The 27,496-nt window shown below is 43.3% G+C and overlaps 1 protein-coding gene across 1 annotated transcript in view; it reads right to left on the bottom strand.

The window, feature by feature from the left end:
* The window catches only part of IGFBP7 (insulin like growth factor binding protein 7), a 72,507-nt gene extending 45,386 nt beyond the window's left edge, over positions 1-27,121 (bottom strand). The window contains exon 1 of the mRNA XM_008140334.3: positions 26,566-27,121. Within this exon, the coding sequence (XP_008138556.1) occupies positions 26,566-27,040 (475 nt within the window). The 5' untranslated portion in view covers positions 27,041-27,121. The remainder of the gene's footprint in view (positions 1-26,565) is intronic.
* Positions 27,122-27,496: the final 375 nt, after the last annotated feature.

Raw genomic sequence — 27,496 nt, 5'->3', positions numbered from 1 at the left:
CTCACACCCTAGGCCACATAGCTTCCCCCCTCAGAAAGGAAAACATTCTTAACTTCTGTTTAAATGTTTATCAGAAGTTGTCTGGACTTGCAGTGTCTCTGAAGTCACATTTTTCTTAGTCACATCCTTCTTGGTGTGTGGTGTGACCCCCATATCAGATGAGGAGGAATGCTTGGACCTTGTGCAGAAATCATTTGGTGTGGGAAGCACCCACTGCTCCCCAGGGATTTTCACTTGCTCAACACAAGCAGATGCTGAGCAAAGAACCCGAGCTTCTCCATGGCTTCAGTTTTGAATAAGTATATATATATATATATATATATATATTTTAAAAATCCCCTTGGTTCCTAGTCTGGGGGGCCTTGATTTTAAAACGAAGCCCCAGCATGGAGCCTGGAACCAGAGAGGGGAGAGTGGAGGTCCTCGGCACAAAATGAGGAGCTGTTCAGGGTTTTATCCTGGCCCTGAAACACTCCTACTTTGCCTTCCTGGGCCTTCGACAAAGATAAGGTAGTTTATACTTCGGATGTTATGGAAGGAGTATGCGCCTGACAGGCCTGGTATCAGTAAGTAAAAGACCCGTGTGAAGGACGAGGGCAACAGAAAGTGCACTGCTTGGCAGGTAGGTAAGTGGGTTTTGGCACCGGTTCTCAACCACAGGCAGGTCCCACATTCTACTTGGTTCTCAGTTTTTTCCTTCTTTGAAAGGGGAAGGTTGAAGCCGTCACATAGGAGGTCCTTTTGAGGCCAAGGATCATTTCTGATTCTTTGTCTCTAATGTCTGAAGTGGAGGAAATGGGTGTCAGCTTCAGCCCAAAGGATATCAGTCACAATAAGAAAGACTTTCCTGAGAGTAAACCTAAGTTTACTAGTACAAAGGATACTCTGGAATTTCTCTTTCTAGACCAGTGTGGGTCCCCAACTGTGGTCTGAGAGAGCTCTTCTGGTACTAGCATCTTCAGAGTTGTCATGTTTGAAATCTCAGACTGGAATGAAATAGGGATGCGGGAAGGGGACAGTTAATGAAAAACAGTATGGAGGTTCTTAAAAAATTAAAAATATAACTACCATATGATCTAGCAATTTCATTTCTGGGTATTTATCTGAAGGAAATAAAAACAGTAACTAGAAAAGTTATCTCTATCCCCATGTTGACTGCAACATTGACAATAGCCCAAACATGAAAACAAGGTAATTATCCATTGGGATGAATGGATAAAGAAAATGTGATACATACCAATCAGAAAGGATATATGCACCCCTATGGTCATAGCAGCACAATTTACCATAGCTAAGATTTGGAAACAGCCTAAGTGCCCATCAGCAGATGAGTGGATTAGAAAACTGTGTTACATCTACACAATGGAATACTATGCTGCTGTAAAAAAGAAGGAATTCTTACCATTTGCAACAGCATGGATGGAAATGGAGAGCATTATGCTAAGCGAAATAAGCCAGTGAGAGAAAGATAAATATCACATGATCTCACTCATTTGTGGAATATAATGAACAACATAAACTGATGAACAAAAATAGAACCAGAGACATAGAAGCATCAAACAGACTGTCCAACCTATGAGGGAAGGTGAGGGTTGAGGGGGTAAGAGATCAAACAAAACTTGTATGTATCCATATGAGCATAACCAATGGACACAGACAGTATGGGGGTGAGGGCATGTGCTGGGGGATGGGAGTGGCCAGGGAGAGGTCAATGGGGGAAAAAGGAGACTCATGTAATACTTTAAACAATAAGGAATTTAAATTAAAAAAGAAAATGTGATACATATATACAATAAGATATTATTCAGCCATAAAAAGAAGAAAGTCTCACCTTTTGCAACAATATGGATGGACCTTGAAGGTATTACATTAAATGAAATAAGTCAAAAAGAGAAAGGCAAACATTGTAGATTCCACCTATATATGGAATCTAAATCAAACAAACAAAAAACCAAACTCAAGGATATATAGAACAGATTGGTGGTTGCCAGAGGCGGGGTTGGGGGTGTGAGAGAGGGCCAAATGGGTGAAGGGTGTCAAAAGGTACACAATTCCAGTTATAAATAAATAAGTCATGGGTATGTACTGTACAGCTGATGACTAGAGTTAATAATACTGTATTATCTATTTGAACGTTGGTAAGAGAGTAGATCTTAAAAGTTGTCATCACAAGAAAAATAATTTGTAACCAGGTAGTGAAGGATGTTAACTAAACTTACTGTGGTGATCATTTCGCAATATATAAAAATATCAAATCATTATATTGTATATCTGAAATGAATGTAATGTTATATGCCAATTAGCTACACTAATAAAAGAGAAACATGCAAATTGACCATCCCTTTGCCACACCCACCAGCCAATCAGGAGCAAGTATGCAAATTAACCCAACAAAGACGGCAGTTAATTTGCATACGCAGGCTCGGAGCGAAGACTGAAGACAGTGTAGAAGGAAGCCAAGTGCTGCAGAAGGGAGCGAAGAGGTGGAGAAGGGAGCAAGGCAATGGAGAAGGGAGGGAGCGAAGCAGTGGAGAAGGGAGGGAGAGAAGCAGTGGAGACGGGAGGGAGCGAGGCAGCGAGCGAGGCAGCGAGCGAGGCAGCGGAGAAGGGAGCGAGGCAGCAGAGAAGGGCCGCAGGAAGCCCTATTCTTGCAGGAATCTTCCTGCAATGGGCCTCTAGTATCTTAATAAAACTTTAATAAAATGATTACATGTCTTGTTATGCAATATGATTAAGATATTATAAAAACTGTTGGTGTTGGAAGGAATCTTAGAGCTTATAGTCCAGCCTTCAAACCAGATACAAAATTCTTCTCTCCAACAGCTATGGGTCCTGCTTGAATACTCCCAGAAACCCTCACCCAAGGCTCCCAAATCCATTGTTGAATCACTGTTATTGTTATAAAGTTTTTCCTTAGATGAACTAAAAATCAGCCTTCCTGAAACTTCTACCATTGATTATAGTTCCATCCTCCATCATGAAATAAATTGTTTTTCCATCTGATGTTAAAAAAAAGCATTTGCTCATTGTAACAATTCAAACAATATACAAGGATATAAAGAGGCAGTAAATTGTCCTCTTTAATCTCACGATAATCTTAACCCCCCAAATGACTTACATTAACTGTTTATACATTTTCATTTTTTAAAAAAATGCTTTTATTGATTTCAGAGAGAGGAAGGGAGAGGGAGAGATGAGAATCATTGATCAGCTGCCTCCTGCACGCCTCCTTCTGGGGATTGAGCTCACAACGGGGACATGTGCCCTGACCAGGAATCAACCGTGGGACCTCCTGGTTCATGGGTTGACACTCAACCACTGCACCACCTGTCAGGGTTATACTTTTTTCATTTTATTTTTTAATTAAAAATTTCATACCAATTATCCTACAAATTGCCTTGTTGGTGAACAATCACTATACCATATATTGATCTTATTAGATCAATACATGTAAATAAAATTCATTCTTTCAAAAGCTGTAAAATGTTCCATAACTTGGACATACCTTTTTAAGAATATTCAGATGTTTCATTTTTCTATATATAAACTATGACATAATAAATATTTGTATACATATTTCCTTATGTATTAGTGCTTTTGTTTCTGTAGGATAGGTTCACATTTCTGGGTCAAAGGGTATGAGAATGTTTAATTTTAATAGACACTCCTAGTATCTATTAAATAGATACTCCTACTATCAAAAAGGTTGCTAGGAATTCTTGGACATGTCACTAGTGTGTGAGGGTGCTCATTTCCTTCCACATTTCCCAGCAGCAGGAGTTAGAAATTTTAAAAAATGAGGTCACACTAAAGGGGGAAACACTTTATGTCACTGTTGTTCTAACAGCACTATTGGGACTATTGAGGTTGAGCAACTCTTCACATGTTTATTGGCCATTTGTAGTTGCTGTGTGTGTGTGTGTGTGTGTGTGTGTGTGTGTGTTTGCTTTTCTTTTAATTTTCTATTTGTAACATCTACTCATTTTCCTCTTGGGTTAGTTATCAATTTATATAAACTCTTGTTGTTGTTTTTATAGATATTTACTCTTTATCATATATTTTGCAAATAATTCTCCAGACATCACCGTCTTTCAGTTTTGTCTATGGCCATTTGTTTATGGTATTGGCTGCCATAAGGCATGTCAGCTTTATGAGAGCAGTGACAATGGTTGTTTAGTACAGTGCTGTATCCTATCCTAGGTATCCAGAACAGTGCCTGGCACATAGTATCTTCTCAATAAAAATAATGAATGAATGAATGAATGAATACATCAGCTTAAAATTTTCATGTAGCTAAGTCTGTCAATCTTTTCCTTTATGGTTTCTGGGTTATCAGGATAGTTCTATTTTATTAGTTTTACTTTTTGGCAATTAGTCCTTTAATTCATCTTGAATTTCTTTTATTTATTTTTTAATCCTCACTCGAGGATATGTTTTTCATTGAATCTAGAGAAAGAGAGGAAGAGGGAGGGAGAGAGAGAGAGAGAGAAACATTGATCGGTTGCCTTCTACACATGCCTCAAACTGAGACAGAACCCGCAACCAAGGCATGTGCCCTGACCTGGAATGGAACCTTGATCTCTTGGTTCCTAGGTTGATGCTCAACCACTGAACCACACCAGCCCAATTAGAAATTTATCTTTACTTAGACCTGAGGATGAAGTGAAGCTTCTCTTTATACAATGAATGAAAATCAAAGTATGCTTGTTTTCTAAGCATTTTATAGCACTTATCTGCATATAAACAGTATAAAAATTTTTGTATTGTTTGAATTAATTTCAAATGATCCCTTTTTATGTAGTAAAGCAAACCAGGCAGGGATTCTCAAATCTGTTGGCTATCATTTCTGTTAAGAAAACGGTTAAGGAGTGAAATATAATTTCTTTTAAAATGGTTTCTGTGAAGATCTTTGACATATTTTAGAAAGGACTTCTTCCCTCTTCCCACTGAATTTTGGAAATGGCATATTTTGCTACAAAGCTTGTTTCATCCCTGCTCCCCCCCCTCCCCCCGCCATGATATTTTATTTTACTTTTTAATTTTTATTGATTTCAGAGGGGAAGGGAGAGGGAGAGAGAGATAGAATCATCAATGATGAGAGAGAATCACTGATGGACCACTCCCTTCTGGGGATGGAGCCCGAAATCTGGACATGTGCCCTGACCAGGAATCGAACTGTGACCATAGGTTGATGCCCAACCACTGATCAACACTGGCCGGGCCATGATCTCTTTTATCATCGTTTTCAAAAGTGATTGATTACTATTCTGATGGGGTCTCTGGATTCTATGATACTAAACTTCCAGTCATCCTTTAAAATTGCCTTCAGCAACCGTTTTTGAAATGTAAATAAAACCAGAAACTGCTGCCCAGCTATGGCAGACACTGTGGGTAGGCTGACTCTGCCCTATTCTCCACCCTCCTTCTTCTCAGTCTTTCTTGCTGCTAGGGGTAGCTAAGTGACCATTCCTGGCCAGTGAGATTAGGCGACGTTTGCCGAGAGGTGAGCTTCTGAGAAACTTTCGCTCACCTGATAAAATGGGATGTGTGATTGGCACAATCCTTTTCCTTGTTCCTCTAACCATTAGGATTCAGCCCTGCCATGGTGGCTCAGTGGTTGAGTGTCGACCTATGAACCAGGAGGTGACAGTTTGATTCCTGGTCAGGGCATATGCCCGTGTTGCAGGCTCCATCCCCAGTGTGGGGCGTGCAGGAGGCAGCTGATCAATGATTCTCTCTCATCATTGATGTCTCTCTCTCACTCCTTACCTCCCTGAAATCAATAAAGATATATTAAAAAAAAAAAAAAAGGAAAAAGAAATAGGACTCAATAATGGGAGGGGCACCTCCCTTCTTTTGATCATTTAGTTTGGGTTCTCAACAGCACTGTTGAGTGGTTAAATCCACACCAGCAGCAGTCTACACCTGGACTCCTTGTTCTGCAAATACAGTTGGCCCTCCATATCTGTGGGTTCCGCATCTGCAGATTCAACCAGTCGTGATTGCAAGTATTTTTTTATAAAAATGTTAATGTTGCTGATGTGTATCATGTACTTAGGCTTAGATGGTTGCTTCTGTACAGAACATGCACATACCTTTTTTCCCCTTGTCATTACTCCCCAAACAATAAAGTATAACAACTATTTACAGAGCATTTATACTGTATTAGGTACTGTAAATAATCAAGAATGATTTAAGGTATACGGAAAGATGTGCATAAGTTATATGCAAATACTACACCGTTTAATTTAAGGGGGTCCTGGCATCAATGCCCCTCAGATACCGAGGGGTGACTGTAAGCCCCTTTTACCTCTTTTGGGGTGAACCACTGTAGCCAGGTTTCTATTACTTGCAGCTGAACACATTCCTTACTGATACAAGAGCGGCTGCCTTTTGGGTAATCATTCTTCTTTTTTCCTTCCCCAAAATTCAACCATCCCCTTACACGCTGAAGGAACTAGTATGGAATAGCACTCTCACCTCAGGCACAGGCGTACCTAAAACAATTTACAAACTAAAATATAATACAAGTTACCTACGGACTCAATGACATGACTAATGCAGAATATTGCTGAGAAATGTTTCTTCACCTCTTTGTCTAAAAATTTCCCGAGTCTGAGACAAATGTCATGCTTTCATGAGAAACTCACCATTTCCTGCTTTCTTTGGCAGTGTCCACAGCTAGGCTTTCTAGTCCTTATCATACACCCTGTTAGTTTCAAGGACTTTTCAGTGGGTCACATGCTCATTCCACAGAGATGAAACACACACAGGAAAAAAATTAAATCTCCCCCAAACTCAAGTGTACTCAAATAGATTATGATTTTAAATTTGTTTTTCATAAAGGTCATTTTATACTCTTCAGTTATGTTTTATTTTTAGAAAAGATATATACAAGCAGCAATTTATCTGATTCACCTTTTCTAACGTATTTTGCATTTTACTCAGGGAATGTATGTCACCTTGGTTATTTTATCGAGTAAAGTTAACAGGTCCAGGCTGTGTATGCACTTTGGGAGTTGGACTTAATCTATAATTAAGCAAGTTAATCATGGGCACTTGGAGAATGATTTTATCATGCTACATTAGACAACTGCCATTGCCCAAACCTGGAATTTAAACTATGTTAATTTACTAAAGCAACATCTTCAGATTCTCTGGATATTTTTCTTCAAACACACCTATACTGTTTAACAAAACAAGCACAAGCATGTGCCTACCCACTCATTCATTACAATCAGAGTAAATGGAGATGGTGAAAATGTAGTATATTAACAACAGAGGATATTTAATGAAGGAGACACAGACTTAGAAATGAAGACAAAATCCACTGACTAAGAATTGGAATGAGGCATCTCATGTTTAACGGGCTCTAAAACTCAATTTTAGCTTCCTGTGGCTTTAATTGTGAGCACACATGTGTGCGCACCTATGTACACAGCAGTTCATCCCAAATCCCTGCTCCAGCTTCCCTTGGTTCCCATGAATTAGGGCACTCAAATGCACCGAATCTTGGTTGCTGATTATATAATGCGGGGATAACACTTACAACACAGCATTCTTGTGAGGATTAAAATGGCAATCTACGTATGAAAGTCTGTGAAGATTTTTATAAACCATACTGTGCTATGTTAATTTAAAGCATGGTTCTATTCCTATCTTCTGGTCAGATATGGGAAAAATTCTTCCAGAAAAATCACCTGTGGCTTCATCACTTTTCTAAATATACTAGAGGTCCGGTGCACAAAATTCATACATGGGCGGGGAGGAGTCCCTCAGCCTGGCCTGCATCCTCTTGCAATCAGAACTGCTGGCTCCTAACTGCTTGCCTGCCTGCCTGATCGCCCCTAACCCCTCTGCCTGCTGGCCTGATCACCCCTAACTGCTCCCCTGCTGGCCTGATAGCCCCTAACCACCTCTGCCTTGGCCCCTGAACCCAGGACTGTGGGCGGCTTCGCCTGGGCCTGGCTTTTTCAGGAAGGATGTCTGAAGGTCATCCAGAAGACGTCCGGTCTAATTAGCATATTACCCTTTTATTAGTATAGATCAGTGATGGCGAACCTATGATACGTGTGTCAGCACTGACACTCGTAGCCATTTCTGATGACACGTGGCCGCTGAGGTGGCCGCATGCCGAGGCTGAAACATTTGCTGCTCCTGAGGATGAAACATTTGCGAAATAATGTTTTTTCCTCAAAGTGACACACTACCCGAGTTATGCTCAGTTTTTTGGCGAAGTTTGACACACCAAGCTCAAAAGGTTGCCCATCACTGGTATAGATCCTCAGCATTGTCTAGTTACTTTGTTACTGGGAATAACTGCCTAACAAAGAACTATTATTGCTGAATATGCTGGAAATGAAAGATCTGAGCAAAACAGAAACACTTTGCCAATCTCTTTAAGGACCCAAGGACACGTGCAGGAAAAGGTTGTGAGCAGATTCTCCTCCAGTTGTAATACTCTCCAGGTCTCAGGCCAGAGGCGATCCCTGAGACCTGGAGAGTAACAGTGCATCTCACACACTCAGATGAAACAAGTGGTGGAGCCACGGTCTCAGCGTTATGCATGGAGATGCCGAGAATCAATTGTGTATTTGACTGTAGTCAAATCAAGTTGGGAAGGTCATTACTTTCTTCTGTGAAAAATTGCTAAAGACAAAACCTCCAAATTGCACAAAATTTTTACTGTTCACATCTCATGTAGGTGGCTGCCATTACAACGGATGTTTTCAAGCTACTCTAGCAGGGATGCACATGTTTTTTTTTATCAGCCCCAATGCAATGGTGTATAAAAAGGCATATTCTCCATTTCCCTATTCTTTTTGAAATATTTTATTGGCCAAATGGACTCTACCAAAAGGAAAGCATGATAGCAAACATACAGCCTTTTTGTTCTTGCTGGAAGAGTTGTGGATGATCTGGACCACTCCCGATGGCTGGCAATCTTGGATGCAGACTAGACAATTGGCAGGGCTCTTGTTTTTCTGGCCAGTCATTACAAATTTCATAAATAGGAACTGGGGTGAAAATACTACTCTCAATGGTCTTTATGCCACTGGGGACGGACAGTTGCAAGTATAATCCAAGTCTGAAGATAATTAAAAAGTAGTTTTGACCGCATATTGGAATGCTTTGCTTTGGCTTTTTATGTTTTGGAGAAAAATGTGTCTAAATTATTTAGAAGAGGCTAATTTTTAAACTGGAATCACCAATGGCTACATATATAAACTTAAAAATAAATGTTCATAGCTTTGAATCAGTAATTCCAATTTGGGATCTATTCTAAAGAAATAATGCAGAAGAAATAAGACCTTAATGCCCAAAGATATAAATTCAAAGGTTATTTGTGACAGAGAAAAACTGGAGTAAATCATGTAGCATTATAAATATTATTTATAAAATATTTTGAACAGAGAAAATATTTATAAATTAAAAACAAGATGTCTAAAAAGATATAAATAGATGTCTAAAAAGAAAATATTTATAAATTAAAAACAAGATGTCTAAAAAGATATAAAAATATATTAATACCAATTATATGTGTCTAAAACACACTAGATTAAAATGCAGCAAAATATGGAGGGGGTATAATGAAAATATTAATGATTGTCTTTGATTTCAATGAGTTGTACAAATTTCAATGCTTATGTTTTTCTCCAATAACAAAAAGGTCTTTTTAAAAAGGAAGTTAAATTAGTTCATATTCCCACAGTACACAAAAACTGCATGGCAGCTGAAATTAATTAACAAGGATATGTAAGTCTAGAATTAAAAACCCACTGTGGTTTGTCCAAACAGCTAAACATCTGACAATGGATCACTAATTGCAAAATAGTATCCTCGTGGTCTCAACAGGTCATTGTGCCATTAAAAATTTTGCTTTTACGCATTTTCTGGGAGCTAGGAAGAGCAAAGTGAATTTACTGCATATTTTCCCCCTGGTGTTTACTGAGTTAAACACAATCTTTAAGGATTTTTTTTTGATCCATATTCTATCCTTAGCTCAATTCTGAGCAAACAAAAACAAAATTCACTCATCTCCACTCCAGAATGTCACTTTGGGCAAAGTAATAACCAATTCATTCATGTACCACACATCTAGCCACAGTTACATTATTTATAAGCTCATATAGTCTATAATTAAATTATAATGTATTTATAGGCTGCAAATATAAATGTACCGTTGTTCATTTTTCTCTTCCAGTAGAAAATGCACAGGAAATATATGCTTCCAATGATTGAAAACAGTTGAGGAGTGTACATATGTGTGTGCACTCTTTGCTTGTATGCATTTTTAAAATATGTTTTTATTGATTTTAGAGAGAGGGGAAGGGAGAGGGGTAGAGAGACAGAAACATCGATGAGAGAGAAACATTGATCGGCTGCCTCCTGCATGCCCCTGACTAGGGATGGAGCCTGTAACCCAGGAATCGAACCAGTGACCTTCTGGTGCATGTATTGTCGCTCAACCACTGAACCACCCCAGCCGGGCTTAAATGCATTTTTATTGACTTGACTTACTTGGGTCTCTTTCATTTTAATCTAATTGCCTCTTTTGCCTTCACACACTCCAGAAACCACCAGACGGACCACAGGTTTGCAGGCTCCTTAGAGAAGGGGCATTATCTGTCTCATCCCTGCAGATTTCCTTAGCGCACCTAACACAGCATTTACAAAAAGCGAGCATTTGACATGAGTGACAGGGAATCATCACAATTTTCCCCTTCTAATGATAATGAGAATCCAGCTAACCTTTGTTTCCTGAGCTGCGTGATGGGTAGACGTGGAGGAGCCTGGACAGAGTCTAATTGCTGAGCTTAACCCTGGAGAGAGATGAGAGGCCTGGTTGTGGGCAGAGTGAAAGACAGGCGGGCTTGGTGTGAGGGAAGGGCCAAGCAGGAGACTCTAGCTGGTGGGAAGACTGGAGAGAGAAGTGGAGGGGCCTTCCTGCTGCTCCTCTGAAAGTTTAGAAAAACCTATACTTTTCACTAACGCTTGTGCACTGGGAGTCCTACCCCTGTGTTGACTGTCTCTATGAGGAGCCTCTGTTGCCCTGTACCCACGTGGGTACAGGGCAACAGAGGCTCCTCATAGAGACAGTCAACACAGGGGTAGTACATGCGTTTATTGAATTGGATCCTGAATCCAAAAATTATCTACTAAGCACCCACTCTGTGCCCAGAACGATGTTAAATGCTTTGGGATGTTCAAAGGAAGCATAACTCATACATGCTCTCCGTCCTCAGAAATCCTGGTAGTTCCCTAATACTTGTCACTGATCTGACCATTTCCAACACAGTCGCTCTTCATTATTCACCGATTCCATATTTGCAGATCCACCTACTGCTGAAATTTGTTTGTAACCCCTCCAAATAAAACCATTCTTGGACATGCGCAAAATGGCAAAAAAAAAAAAAAAAAAAATCTCAGGTGCCAGCTAGGGGGACGAGACAATGCTCTACCTTCTTATTTCAGCTTTCATACTGAAACAACCATCCCTTTCACAGTCTACTTAATACCACTTTTTTTTTTTTTGCATTTATGTGCTTTCTGTTGGCGATCTTGCTGTTTAAAATGATCCCCAAGTGTAGTGGGGGAAGTGCTGTCTAGGATCCTTAAGGGGAAAAAAAGGCTATAATGTGTCCTAGAGAAAAATATGTGTGTTAGATCATCTTTATTTGGGCATGAGTTAGAGGCTATTGGCTTTGATTCTCCTCTGTATTCGCTAATTGCTCTGTATTCTCTAATTCAGTGTTTGCAAGACTTTATAGAGCATAACTACCTTGAATAATGAGAATGGATTGTATTTGTGCCTTCCTCTATTGCTGTTTAACTAAAGGGGAAAGTAGGCTGGCAGTAACCTTTATTAAATACCGATTGTGGGTCAAACACTGTGCTAAGCATTTAAAATACATTAACTAGCCGAAACCGGTTTGGCTCAGTGGATAGAGCGTCGGCCTACGGACTGAAGGGTCCCAGGTTCGATTCCGGTCAAGGGCATGTACCTTGGTTGCGGGCACATCCCCGGTAGGGGGTGTGCAGGAGGCAGCTGGTTGATGTTTCTCTCTCATCAATGTTTCTACCTCTCTATCCCTCTCTCTTCCTCTCTGTAAAAAATCAATAAAATATATTTAAAAAAAAATACATTAACTCATTGTAGTGATGTGAAAACTGAAGCCCAGAGAAGTTGAGTAAATTTCTCAAGGTCACACAGCCAGTGGTAGAATACCATTCTCATTGCCTGGGAAATGATTAGGGGGAGGTGGTAACTTTGAGTTGAACATTTGCTCTCCGTCACAGAGTTTTTGTGATAGTAGAAAGTAAGTACAAGGGTCCATGGGAGAAGATGCAAAGTAACAAGAAATTCTCCTCTAGGATGGGGGACCTATAAGCTGGACAGAGACACCTTTCCTTATCAGAGATCCCAGAGTGGGTGACAGAGGGGGGGGGGAGGGAGGGAGGAGGGCTTCCACCAGGTTCCCCTTTCCAACAGGGCACATTGTAATCCACTCTTAATTACTCATTCACTTACTCAACAAGTATGTATTGAGTACCTACTACATCCCAAGGACTGTTTAGACACAGGGGTCAACAGTGTCTGAACAGATAAAAAACACTGGGCACGTGGAACCTGCATTCTAGTAACATAAATGAAAGATTATATTGTTGTGGCTTTAGGTGAATACTTTTCTTAAAGTATTGTAGTACTCGAACTTTTAGTAACACCCATAGTACTGATAGATGTAGAAATATTATTAGGATTAGGATCCTAAGACATCTGTAACCACTTCATCCCAAAGTAGCACAAAAAAAAAGAAGGGATAGCCCTGGCCAGAGTTTCTCAGTGGTTAGAGTGTTGGCCGTGCACAAAAGGGTCGAGGGTTCGATTCCCCATCAAGGGCATGTACCTGGGTTGCAGATTTGATCCCCAGCCCCAGTTGGGGCGTATGCAGGAGGCAACCAATATATGCATCTCTCTTACATCAATGTTTCTCCACCCTCCCCGCCCCGCCGTCCCTTCCACTCTCTCTAAAAATCAATGGAAAAAATATTCTTGGGTGAGGATTAATACACACACACACACACACACACACACACACACACACACACACAGAAGGGACAACCATCTCCTGAATGATGTGGACTGAGCTGGCTGCCTCTCAGGGGTGGCATGCCAAGTTTGGGGGCAATGCCAGAGGCGGCTCATGAGTCTGGGGATGGCGTTGGAGGAGCAGATTGAGTGGAGCTCACCATTTCTAGAGTTGCTGGCCAAGCCTTGTAACTGAGAAAGGGTTGGGGGTGGAAAAGAAAACCACATTTGTGCTCAGTTAGGAAAAAGGGGCAGCAGGCAATGAGAGGCCAGGCAGAGCGGGTGAAAAGCAAGAGGCCTCAGACGAGGCAGAGATGAGGTAGAGAGCCGGTAACATGTCCACATCACCACTGGGTCCTGAACAGCCTGCTCCTCCCTGACAGTTATCCGCTAGCGAACCAAAGGCTCGGCGGTGCAGAAAGAGCCTGCTGGTAGCCTCTCCCTCCTGCCCTACAGTTCTGATCTGCGACACATCTGAGCGGGGAGGGGCCTCTGGCTCTGCAGCCCTGGCCCTCAAAACTCGGTAGCATCTTGATCTCTGTCCCAGCCTGCCCTCTCCGGCTGGGCTGAGCATCTCTAATACGCAGCCTCGCTGCAGGAGCCCCTCCACGGGCCTTCTCTAACTCAGAGCGGCACTGTTGCCTAAGCATTTCATTTTCTTCTTTTTCTTTTTTAAAAAGCGTTTCATTTTTTTATCACGCGCTCTATGGCTTCCTGAGGTTGGGGGGCGGGGCAGGGTTGCAGAGTAATTGCTGCAGCTGCTATGGAAATTTCACTTTTGGATTTCTGTTCTCTGAGCAGAGAGTTCTGAAAACTCCCACGTAGGAGGAGCAGGCTTTGCATCCTGCAGGCTGGGGCTACCCTGACAAATTCCTAAAGCCTCGTTTCTGTGTGGTCCCTTTCAAAACCTTCTCAATGTTCCAGGAGATCTATTTCTTGATAAAATTTTCTCCCTGGCTTGGGGTCAGGCCGGAGGAGAGCAGAACAGATGTTAGATCTAAAGCTTCCCCAATTCAACCACTTGACCGCTGGCCCATTAATCTGCCGCGATGTAAATGAATGTCTTTGAGCCTTTCTCACTCAGGGAAAGAGACAGCCTTCCCCAAAAGCTGGTTCTTCAAGAAGAACAAGAAAGAACAAGATGATCAGAGGCGACTGCATTTCTGCCTGAGAATACGAAAGTGCTCTCTTCCCTCCCCCCACCCTCAGAAAGTCAAATGGGTTATAGGTACTTGAGTTCTCAAATCCCTACATGGATTTTCCTTCTCCTGGAAGTTGTCACCTGACAACACATATGCTTCAGTCCCTAAAAATGCAAATTCCCTCCAGAGAGTGGCCCAATAGTGAACCTCAGCTTAGGTGTGGAGTAAATATTATCCCGGCTGGGAAAATTGATGGTAGAGTGGTGCTTAGGGCAGGGCTCTGTCAGCACGCAGGGCTAAAATCTCCGGTGAAAATGAACACTTGAGCATGTTGACAGTTATCTGAGTGATTTTTCTCCTCCTTTTCCTTACTCGGAGTTACCTGAAAGGCCTGGCAAGTGATCAAACACCACACATAAATGCTATGCCCCAAGAAGTCCTGCTTGGGAAAATATCCATGCCTGCTGCCCCCAACACACTGGCCCTTCAAGGGCCTGTTGGTTGTGGATGAGGAGACTGGCTCTCGTATTTCCAATCTGGCCCTGGAGGGACGGATGCCACACTCATCAGGGATCTGTCCAAAGAGACATTCATTCATTTAAGAAATACCATCTTTCCCAGAATGGAATATGACATTTACTATAAAGTGCACCACATTATCACAAAAGCCAATTAAACTATGACATAAACTTTGTTATCATATAGAATTTCTACTTTGTGTTAATTGAAAGAGCTCTTTTAGAGCTATTTAATCAGGAATGTATCATACATCCCCCTGGTCAATTCATCAAAAAAGAAAATATAAGCAGGATAAATTCATTAGGATCTTTCTAAAACTTTTCACACCCAAGAGTTTGACTCTTGTGAATCACTTTTGTTTTAAACTGTTTATTTTGTTAATCCTCACTGGAGGATAATTTTCCATTGGTTTTTAGAGGGAGTGGGAGGGAGGGGGAGAGACAGAGAGAGAACATCGATGTGAGAGAGACACATTGATTGGTTGCCTCCCACATGCACTCCCGACCAGGGCCAGGGATCCAGCCGGTAACCCATGTACATGCTCTTGACCAGAATCGTAACTGGGACCCTTCAGTCCACAGGCTGATGCTCTATCCACTGAGCCAAACTGGCTAGGGCTAAACTGTTTATTTTGGTACAGTTTTAGGGTTATAGAAGAGAAAGATAGCGCAGAGAGCCGGTGCTGCTGGTCTACCTGCCATACTTTGAATAGCAAGGCTGTAGCTCAATGCCTACATTTACGTACCAGCACTGCTATTTACCTGGCTGTGTGATGGGTGGCCTTCGGGTTTCTTATTTGGAAGCTGGGACAGTAATTCCCCTTACTTCCCCAAAGTGTAACAAACAAGGACACGTCCACAGAAGCCCCCAGCAAACTGTAAAGCACTACAAACCTCAGTTATCATGATCACCATCTACAAGGTACTGACTGGAATTCTTGCCCCAAAGTAGTTTCCAGACCAGTCAATAAGATTCTTTATATTTATTTTAATTGTAAAACAAATAACACCTTATTCTTAGCAACTGTTTTGATATCTGTTCACACCGCGTTTTCACATCTGTTTAATAATGTGACCTTTGGCCCTAACCCGTTTGGCTCACTGGATAGAGCCTCGGCCTGCGAACTGAAAGGTCCCAGGTTCGATTCCGGTCAAGGGCATGTACCTTGGTTGTGGGCATATCCCCAGTAGGAGGTGTGCAGGAGGCAGCTGATCGATGTTTCTCTCTCATCGATGTTTCTGACTCTCTATCCCTCTCCCTTCCTCTCTGTAAAAAAATCAATAAAATATATTTTAAAAAAATAATGTGACCTTTGCAAAAATCTTCTGAAGCAGACTAAACTACTTTCACTTATAATATGTATTATCCTTAAGTTTTGAGGGTGTTGCTTTATCATAGTGGTAAACTCTACTTTGAACATGTCTGCTTGTCCACAGCCTTGTCAACACTCCTACCGTAAGAAACTTCATGCCAAATGAATGGGGCTTTGTCAAAATGAGGTTACTTGATCTGGTTTACCTGGTCTGAACCTTTCTTACTTTTCAGACACAAAACTTCTTTGCAACCCTGGCCCGCTTTTGGGCCCTGTGGGCTTCAGGGACAGCACCTCTCTCTGGTAACCCAGTGCGTGGTCGAGGCATTCAGGGGGCACGTTTATTGCTAGCTCTAGCTATTTCTAACTAACTCCACCATATCTTTTGCCATTAATTCAACTATTTAACACATCAATTTTAGGTAAAAAAAATAAACATTCCCCCCTCCACATTATCAACCATGGCTTTCTCCACCTGACCTCACTTTATCTTTGAGGCTGCTTGGGGTGGGGTCCTCTTGGGGTGATGGTCTTGATCAACTTGGAAAACCACATGAAACAGGCTTGGGAGAGCTTTCCTGTGACATTTCTAGTCCTTATCACCTTCCTACCCCCTCATAAAAAGGCTTCACTGGGAAATTTTGAAAATTGCCTAAAATAAGCACTTGTTAATTGATATACTTCTAAGTCTTTTTCCATCTCTAGGCTCTAAAGGTGCCACTCCTGGATCTAAATTACAAAAAAGGTTACACACATACATTCTCTGGCCTAAAAGTCTTTCTTACACAAATTCAGGGTTCCCTTTCTAACAGTTGCTAAGAATAAGATGCTATTTGTCTTACAATTAAAAATACTGTACAGATGAGGTCAGATCATTAGCAGGGTATTTCGAGGTTAGAGGAAGCATCATAATCTTATACACTGTGGGGGAGGAATTTAGAACGAGGGAAGGCCGGCTGGCCTTGGACTCTACCCAAGGAAGTTCTGTCACTGAACTATTCAAAAGAGACTTATAAGGCAGTTTCTTCTAGAAGGCAAGTCTACAGTAAACCAGAGGGCAGGCTCTATGGACAGGATGCAAATTATATTTAAGGATGATAATAAACACTTGCTCAGCTTCATCATTCCATCTAATATCTAGAGTGTAAAAGATCTTAAAAGTCCTACCATCCTCTCCCAGCTTCCCCTCCTCACTTAGGTAACCGCTCAGCTCTCCAACAGAACGTCTCGCAACAGAATTCTCCTGACTCCCATGTGAGCATGTAACGGTATTCAACAGTTTTTACCTACAAGTTCTCCCTGGTGTGTAATCTAACTGTGCTTTGTGGTGTGGACCCTGGGAAAGAAAATACCTAATAAGAAGGGCTCTCAGTGGTTTGACGGGGCTCAAATTTAAAACACCGCCCAGCAGCTGTTTCTGCACAGGGGCCTTTCACAAAAACTGCTCTTCAGGAGAAGCCTGCACTAAGCTACCTGCCTCTGCTCTGAACTGCCTGCCTGCACTGTATTCCTGCCACCTGAACCAGCTCTTATGGAATTCCTGGAATCCTATTACAACCAATAGGACCGAGACTTTCCCCATCCAATTGGAGCTGCACAGGTATATCCCCATTAGCATCTTCACCAACCAATCAGGGCAGCTCCATTCTGACCAATCAGGACAGTGCCCTTTGGACTAATCAAACTTTGAGGATTTGGAGTTCTTCTTTGCATGAGGATGGACCCATCAGGAACCAGGGGTAGTCTATATAAGCAAGTTCCCCCAGGGCACTTTTCCTTTCCATCCAAGACTGAAGATTGCATTTCTCCAGCTGGAGTTGAAACACCAAAGACATCTTGCCATAGCAAAGGAGCAGAGTGAGGCAGACTGGCGCAGGTGAGCAGACCAGAGCTGCCTAGCTGAAGAGGGGTCTCACTCCAGGGCCACCTCGCTCCAGGGCCTCTTAATTGAGCTACAACACTATTGAGTTATTCCACAGCTGTGCTGTCTCACAGTTGAGCTGTTTGCACTGAATAAAGTTTCCTTCTTCACCACATTCCAAATTGGGAATTCCTATTGGCATTGAATTGGCACCAATGACCTTCGGTTGAGAGTGGCTATTTAATTCCAGGCCTTTTAATTCTGTCTCCTGAAGAATTGTAGAAAAGTAGGTCAAGCACCTTCCATTTAATAACTAATTCCCAAACCATGACGAAACATTAACTTGTTCTTTGGATTCTTTTCCTTGAAAAGAATCCTAGGTCCTTTAAGGCCCTTCTTCAAGCCTGCCTATTTTCTTTTCCAGAGAAAATATAACAAATATTTAACAAAAATGTTAATATCCCCAATAATTCAAAATAAATATGAAAAATACAAATAATACACGCACAGAAAAATTGGCAAGGCATACATAGGCAATTCACAGAAGAAATACAAGATGTTCAATCTCACTAGAGAGCAGGAAATTGCAAACTAAACAGGAGATACTGCTTTTCAGCTCAACAAGAATTAAAGAGATTGATAATACCCATGTTGGCAAGGGTGTGGGAAAAAGGATACTCACATATACAGTTGGAGGGAGTATTAACCTTTTAGGAAGGCAACTTGCCTGTAACAGTTAAAATGTGAATAACCTTTATTCCATCAATTCTACTGCTAGTAAACTATTATAGATACATAAAAATACATGTGTAGGATGTACAGTAAAATAACTAAGTTGATTGTGAATAAATGTGAGCCCATATATAAATATGTTACACTTATATCTTTGCTATATATGTTACATATACACACAAAAATGTGAATAGGAAAAGGTTTGGAAGTTTACACAACTGTTAATGGTATCAATTCCTGGTAAGAAGGATCGGAGAACAATTTTTTCTAAAGCTGCTTCGGGTTTTCAAACCTTTCCTAAAATGCAGGGATTAGTGGTAAGAAAGAACCGGTGATTCACTTAGCGTTCTAGAAGTTTCTGTGTTCAAGAAGGGCAACTGAGGCTAGAAGAAAAAACTTGAAAGCATTTCTATGGGGTTAGGGTAGACTTTTCGGGATGTGGCTTTTTCTGTTTCTGAACTGAAAGTAGAGAAAGGGAGGAACGGGGCTTATAGGGGGAAAAGCCTCTTGAAATGAAATGAGCAAGTGGCTGTAATTTGGGAGCTGGGCTGGCTAATGAGAAAGAGATGCCAGGGCACGTTGTGAGGAGTCATTTAATAAGGAAAAAGCACAGTTCAGACTTTTCAAGTAATAAACAGCTTGCCGTGGCAGGTTAGGACCCGGGGTTCAACAATACTTCTAAGGTCTGAAACAGAAACTAAAGGTCATGTATAGTAGGAGGAGTTAGGCATCTCTTGCTGGGATTACTGTAACAGCTTCCTAATGGGAGTCCCTGATGACAGTCTTGCCCCTTCCTAAGGGCCTCAGAGATTTTTTAAAAGCACAAATCCAATTACGTCACTCAACGGCCCACTGCTCTTATGACAGTGTCTAGACTCCTTAACGGGCCACAAGGCCCTTGGTCACTAAGCCCTGTTAAGTGTCTGGCTGCCCCTTGGCCCTCCCTCTCTGTGGGGCAGCCCCATGGAACCATGTGCTGTGCTTTCTGCTCTCTTCCTTCTAGCTCACTCCAAGCGCCATGCTAGCTCTTCTCCAGCCAATTCCTTCTCACCCCTGTCTCAATCAGGACATCACTCTTCTAGGAAGTCTTTCCTGGCTCTTCATAAACCCGGGCTAAGGATCCCCCCAGGGGGCTCTCTGTCTGTCTTTGTGGTATGACAGTGGTAGTTTTATAAAGTATTGCACTGACTTGCATTGCCCCACTCCCCAACCCTTTGCCACAGGATAAGCCAGACCATTAAAATTTCATTTAAAATTGGAACACTCTGTATCAACTTTCTTATTTTATTTTATTTTTTTGCTATTTATTTATTTATTTATTTATTTATTTATTTATTTATTTATTATCTTTTTCTTCTGTATCACCTTTCAATGACGTTTTACCATTCTGACCCCAGTTGCATATGTATTTTCTCTCACATCCCCAAGCAATTCTCCAACACCAGCTGGGTGTCCTACAATTCTGACACTCTCTGCCTTGGGATAGCATCAGATCACACCGGTTAAAGGCTCAGTCCAACAAGACTTCCCCCTTCACCCGCCTCACACACTTCTTATGCCAATTACAAGTCCATGTTGTCACCTGTGCTTCTGACTGACTGGCTACAGATTGGAGGTTCCAACAACCCCCTCCCGGGGTTCCATTAATTTGTTAGAGTGGCTCACAGGACTCAGAAACATTTTACGGACTTACTAGGTTACCAGCTTGTTATAAAAGGATGTAACTCAGGAACAGCCAGATGGAAGAGATGCAGAGGGAAAGGTCTGAAGAAAGGACACGGAGCTTCCATGTTCACTGTGTGAGCCACTCTCCCAGCATCTCCGTATGTTCACCAACCCAGAAGCTCTCCAAACCCGTCCTTTTGTGTTGTTTTTTTAAAAAAATATTTTCAATGATTTCAGAGAGGAAGGGAGAGGGAGAGATAGAAACATCAATGATGAGAGAGATTCATTGATCAGCTGCCTCCTGCACCCTGGGGATGTAGCCCACAACCCAGCCATATGCCCTGACTGGGGAATTCAATCGTGACCTTCTGGTTCATAGGTTGATGCTCAGCCACTGAGCCACGCCTGCTGGGCCCTTTTGGGTTTTAATGGAGGCTTCATTACATAGGCATGATTGATTAAATCAACCCAATCATTCAATCATTGGTGACTGAACTCAATCTCCAGCTCCTCTTCCTCCCAGGAGGTTGGAGGGGTGGGATTGAAAGTTCCAACCCACTAATCACATGGTTGGCTCCACTGGCAATCAACCCCTACCCTTAGATGACTTAGGGGTTTTCTGAAAGCCACCTCCTTAGTTTAAGAAAAGGACACCTTGTTACTCTCAGCACTTGGAAAATTCCAAAGGTTTGAGTAGCTACATGGGATGAAGATCTAATATATATATTTCTTATTACAAATCACAATATCACAAATTCATAAATTCACAGAAAAAATAGTAATAGAAAAGAGGTATTTAAATAATATGTTATTAACATAAAAATGAGCATACAATGAGATTCGCAAAGAATGAATGTTTAAAATCCATCAAAATGAGTTTCTGAAAAGAAAAATCGTCACTGAAGCTTTTTCCATTTAGACCTAATTCTAACCAGCAAGGGGATGGGGAAATGTTGATATTTGAGGGGAGGGGGGGGCGGCGGTGACAATCTAATGTTAGAGTTCAGGATAGCAGAGGAGGGGAAGATGAATCAGTGTTAGATGTATTCCCTGGCCTGGACTTCATAAAGGCAGAAGATACAAGGAGAAGAGAGAGCAGACAGCCAGGAGAGTCCATTGCCTGCATTTCCAAAAGGGAAGGCACTTTCTTAAGAGATTCCCTTGTTTAATCAAAAAATACTTATGAAGTGTCCAACTATTAGCCAGCCACTGTGTTTATAAAGAACTAGAGGCCCGGTGCATGAAATTCGTGCACGGGGTGGGGGAGGTGTCCCTCAGCCCAGCCTGCACCCTCTCTAATCTGGGACCCCTTGGGGGATGTCTGAATGCCCGTTTAGCAGCCAATCAGAGCAGGCAATCAGACAATCCCTCTCACTAATCAGGCAATTGGACATCCCTCTCACAATCCAGCACTGCTGGTTCCCAACTGCTCGCCTGCCTGCCTTCCTGATTGTCCCTAACTGCTTCTGCCTGTCAGCCTGATCACACCCTAACCACTCCCCTGCCAGCCTGATTGATGCCTAACTGCTCCCCTGCCAGCCTGTTTGCCCCTAACTGTCCTCCCCTGCAGGCCAGGTCCCCCAACAGCTCTCCCCTGCAGGCCGGGCCCCCCCCCCCCAACAGCCCTTCCCTGCAGGCCTGGTCACCCTTAACTGCCCTCCCCTGCAGGCTTGATCGCCCCCAACTGCCCTCCCTTGCAGGCTTGGTCCCTCTCAACTTCCCTCCCCTGCCTGCCATCTTGTGGTGGCCATCTTGTGTCCACATGGGGGCAGGATCTTTGACCACATGGGGGCAGTCATCTTGTGTGTTGGAGTGATGGTAAATATGCATATTACTCATTTATTAGATAAGATTACTAGCTGGAGCTTCTCTGTTAAAAGGCTTCCAGTCCTGTGCAGAAGACAGACATTCAGAGTGTGCTTCGGAGGCTGTGCGGAGGCGCTATACTAACTAGCAGAGCTGTTGTCACCTCTGCCCGCTTTGCTGAAATCCTCACATGGGTCCTCTGCATGGCTTGGCCCACCCCATTTACTGCTGCTCATCCACCTCTGGTTTCTATCCTATTTCCCTTTTGCACATTCTTCACAGCACATATGACTGTGTGAAAATGTCTGTTTACTTATTTCTGTGTAAAGCTTACAGTAATTGCCATCAGAGAGGGGTCAATCCTGTCTATCTTATTCTAGGCTGAGATTAGAACAGTACCTGGAAAATTCATTCATTCATTCATTCATTCATTCATTCATTCAACATATATCTAGAGCATCTACTAGTACCAGGCACTGATCCAGGCCCTTGGAGATAGATCAGGGAGCAAAAATTCCCTTCCTTCATGGAGTTTACTTGAAGGTTGAATGATGACAACAATGAATATTCATTAGGTTATTTCTATGAATAATCTTCAAAATATTGACTCTTCACAACTCTATGAGATAGGGATGATGATAGTACTTACATTATAGGTGAGGAAACACAAGCCCAGACAGGTCAAGTAACTTGTTCAAGGCTAAGGAAGTGGCAGAGTTAAGATTCACACCCAGGGAATCTAGCCCAGAGTACTAGAGCTCATCATCTTAACTGTTCTGCTAGAATAGCTCTTGTTTACATGTACACAGTATGTGTGCAATAAACATTGTTGAAAAAATGGCTGGAAGAGACAAAGGACAAGGACACCCCTGGGGGGTGGGAGAATCAAGGAGCTTCACAGAGAAAGTGACACCTGCTGATCCTTGAAAACTAAGAGTTCAAAGTGAGGGTGAGAGTGTGGGTATGACTGCAAACAGCAGCAAAGAGCAAGCCTTGTGGCTGGACTATAAAGGAGTTGGGGAGAAGAGGCCAAAATAACAGGGTAGAGTTATTGTGAAGAGCCTCATATTCCCTGCTAGGTAATTTGAACTTGGTCTTAAAGGTATAATAAGGCAGACCCTTAAGAATGAATTCTGATTTCACAAGTGAAAATTAATTCTGAGGGGGGACAAAGAGAAGATGGGATTCAAAGGGACAAAGGGGGTTGAAATGGGATTACCCAGGGGCTCAGATTGATAGGGCCATGAACAGGAAATAACCAAGAGCTGGAATAAAGGCACACCATGTTCTCTTCCAACGTGAGATCTTATTATACATTTCAGCTTCTCTATATTAACTTTTTATCAAACTGAACTGTCAAATCCTCTCTTCCAGTTATTCATGACTTCAGGGACCTTGATAAGTTCTAATGGCAGTAAATTCATGATGACAGGTCTAAGATGTGCTATTATGAGCTCATTACCTTTCAAACAAATTTTCAGGAAGATGGCTTTGTCTCTTATCACAGAGGTACAGCAAACAAGCAGACCAAGTTCCTCTCCAGAAGGAGGGTAAGTGGTGATCTCATAAAATAAGGGAAGATTTGGGAGTGTCTCCAGGTCTCCAGCGAAAGCACTCAGGGAAGTGAGTTTGCAATTTGTATGAATACTTTCTTAGTCAGCAAGACCAGTTCTGTTTTGCCTAGCTGGTGTGGCTCAGTGGTTGAGTGTCGACCTATGAACCAGGAGGTCACGGTTTGAGTCTAGGTCAGGCCACATGCCTGGGTTTTGGGTTTGATCTCCAGCAGGGGGTGTGCAGGAGGCAGCTGATCAGTAATTCTCTCTCATCATTGATGTTTCTATCTCTCTCTCCCTCTCCCTTCTTCTCTGAAATAAAAATATATTTTAAAAAAAGGACCAGTTCAGTTTTGTGTATCCCTTGTTCTATAGCACCTAGCACAGTGCTGCCACCCTTTAGATGCCCAATAAGTGTGGGTTATATGAGACCAACACAGAGAACACAGATGGAACCACACCATTGTGACTGAGTCCTACAATGTCCCTTCCCTCTCAATACATGAGGAAGCATAACTCAAGTTTCTTCTGAGGGAAGGAATGGCTGGAGGAACCTAGAAATGCATTTCCTTTTTTTTAAAAAAATTTATTTTTATTGATTTCAGAGAGGAAGGGAGAGGGAGAGAAATAGGAACATCAATGATGAGAGAACTATTGACCGGCTGTCTCCTGCACGCCCCCCACTGGGGACCGAGCCCGTAACCTGGGCATGTGCCCTTGTCAGGAATCAAACCGGGGACCCTTCAGTCCACAGGCCGATGCTCTATCTACTGAGCCAAACCAGCTAGGGCTAGAAATGCATTTCTTATTCTTTGCAAAGCCCCAATACTAAATGGCACAGAAGACAATGGCACTACATCAGGTTTGCTTCTATAATTTTCAAAACACATTCAGGAGTCAGAGCAATATATTAGAAAATCTGGTTTTAGGCCTAATTGTCTCTGCTGTGGAAAAGTACTCTGGTGGTCCTTATCTTCTTTTCTAAGTTCTCCTATAAATGGTCCCAGGCACTAGACCCCGTTTCTAAACTTAGGTTGGGAAGAAAAGGCTAATTTGTGTCTAGGTTTCCAGTTTTAGATGCTATTTTTCTGAACATTTTCCCAAACACAAAGTAAAACCAGGCCTGTACCCTCATGGGGCTTGCCATCTGGAAAGATTCATGGTAATGAGGTTATAAGACCTTAGGTACGCCTCATTTTATTGTACTTCTCTTTATTGCATTTTGTAGGTGTTGCTTTTTTTTTTTTTTTTTTTTTTAAAGAAATAATTTAAAGGCAAGGCTCCCTCATCTAAAGAAAGGTGATGACTCACTCTATTTCAGTGGCTTGGAACCTAAGTGCATTATCTCTGAGATATGCCTGCTATTCTATCTGACTATCAGTCTCAGCTACGAGCTAGAACGGATAGTACTTAAACAATCACCAAGCTAACTTTCTTTAGCTAACCTGCTCCGATCGGGGAAAAATCCCCCTTACGGTGTTTAAGGAAATCTTAATATGTGGAATGAACTCTTAAGCTATGGACATTTCTCTTTCATGATAGGACTTTGATCCAAAGGAGCAAATGACTGTTTCTGTTGGAAAAGGATGCAGGCTACTTTGGGTTGTGACTTTCTAAGTTTCAGTGATAATAAAACAAGTACCAGTAAGTTACACAATTTAAGGCTTTTAATAGTGAACTCTGACATGGGTGACATACGACCTCTTAGCACATGGACTTCTGGGAAAAGCTCTAAAAAGGAATTATTGGGAAAGTTTGGTGAAAGTCTGAGCTGTTGAAGAAGCAACTGCTTCTGTCCTTTCAGGAGAATGGCCGCGCTCCCACGTTCCACTTTGGCTGGGCCCAGGAGAAGGACTGCTAGGTTGGATTTCTAACCTTCCCTTGAAACGACCGCCCATGGAAAATGTTATTTCAGGCATTAGAGTTAAAATCTGTGTGTGTTTTTTCCCCCCACGCCTGAACTCTACTTATTTTCCACTTTCACTTATGGCAAGATTGGACTTGTTTGAAATAAAATAAACCATTAAACATAACCTCAAAGCCATTCCTGCTGAACAGTGCATCCTGGGGACATATAACACGAAAAAGGGAACAAGAAAGAAAAACAAAATGGTCATAAGGTTCCCAACAAAACTACATCATAAAGACATTCTTCCAAGAGTCTGTATTTTTGTTTTTGCCCACAAATAATTCGCTTGATTACTGTTTCAGAATCTGTAATTTCCAGTAAGTGAATTATTTTCTCAATATTAAGAAACCATGAAATCTTAGTTTTATAGTTCTGACAATCTAGCCATCTAAAGGTGAGACAAACAACTTCTCTCTGAAAGTCCTTACTTCGCATTTCGGCGTCAAACTTCTTCCCCCCCCCCCCCCCATTTCTTGACTTCACCTTTATCTATATACCCAGGCCAAGAAAAAGATGATGATAACATGACATATTTTGTCTCGCCAAAGAATAGGGGCTGCTTTTGCGAATCTACTTGCCAGCTGTTAGCATCAGTTGGGTGAGTTTTTGGGATGGGATGCGGGAGTCTGAAATATCGCTAAATCACACACACACACACACACACACACACACACACACACACACACACACTGGCCTTGCAAGTCCTCACTTTCTTGGTGCACGCAGCAAACGCTAAAACTAAAACCTCCAAAATAAGAGAAGAGGAGGCGTCTCCCATCTCTGCCGGCATCCCCGCGGCTGCCAGTTCCTTTCCTCGCCTCTGATCCCTGGGATGCCCAGGGGAGGAGCTGCGGGAACCAGCGCGGGGCGCACCGGTGGCCGGCGCCCTGTCGGGTCTGACCCGCTAGGGGGAGCCCGGTTCTACAGCAGCGCGGGCCAGGGGGGCGGGGTCGGAGAGGAAAGCGCTGGTGCCCACCTTGCTCGCAGGTGCCCTTGCTGACCTGGGTGATGGCCTTCTCCCCGCGGTTCTCGGCCCTCAGGCTGGCGGCGCGCAGCTGGCACCCGGTGGGGTAGGTGTTGCCGTCGCTGCCGCACACGGGGTAGCGGTTCTTGCACATGCACACGCCGCTCACTCCCGGGCCCCCGGCTGCTGCCCCGGCTTTACCCTTCCGCCTCTTGCGGCTCTTCACGCACTCCATGCCCGGCGCGCAGTACCCCCTGCCGGCGCCGCCGCCCCCGCAGGGCTCGCCCTCGCCGCGGGCGCACATGGGGCAGCAGCCACACGCGTCGCGGGTCTCGCCCAGCGGACAGCCCCGCGGGGGCAGGGGCGGGCAGGAGGCCGGCTCGCAGGGGCCGCAGACGTCCGAAGAGGAGGAAGAGGAGAGGGGCAGGAGCAGGAGCAGCAGCCCGGCGGCTCCGAAGAGCAGGGCGCGTGCCGGCGGCCGTTCCATGGTGGGGTACGGTGGCGGCGGTGGCGGGAGCGCGAGTGAGCCGGGACCCGCTGGCCAGCGCCTTAAACGCGGCGCCCCTCCCGCTCTGGCCCACAGGAACCACACCCCGGGGCGGCGAGAGCGCGGCCGCCCCGCCCGGGCCGCGGGACTCCAGCGCGCTCCTGCTGGCGGGGCGGGGCGGGGCGGCCGCGGTGACCGGGGCGCGGAGGCTCCGGCCCGCTGCGCTGCGCTCCGGCCTCAGAGCGCACCCGCCGGCTCCCGTTTACCCCCTGGCCCCTCGCCCCGCAGGCTGCGCCCCAGTCTCTCATAGTCACCCTCTGGACCCTCGTTTTTCCTAGCCAGATATTTGTACTTCTTTCTTAACTACAACGACTTTGAACGGAACCAGTGTTCAGTGTATGAACTTCTAAGTGGGCCCTGGAGACCTGAGTACTGATTGCCCCGCGGTTTGGGAAG

This window comes from Eptesicus fuscus, chromosome 2 (assembly GCF_027574615.1).
Source record: "Eptesicus fuscus isolate TK198812 chromosome 2, DD_ASM_mEF_20220401, whole genome shotgun sequence".
In the NCBI taxonomy this organism is placed as follows: Eukaryota; Metazoa; Chordata; class Mammalia; order Chiroptera; family Vespertilionidae; genus Eptesicus; species Eptesicus fuscus.
The sequence above is the reverse complement of the archived record's forward strand: the minus strand, read 5'-3'. Positions and strand labels throughout refer to the sequence as shown.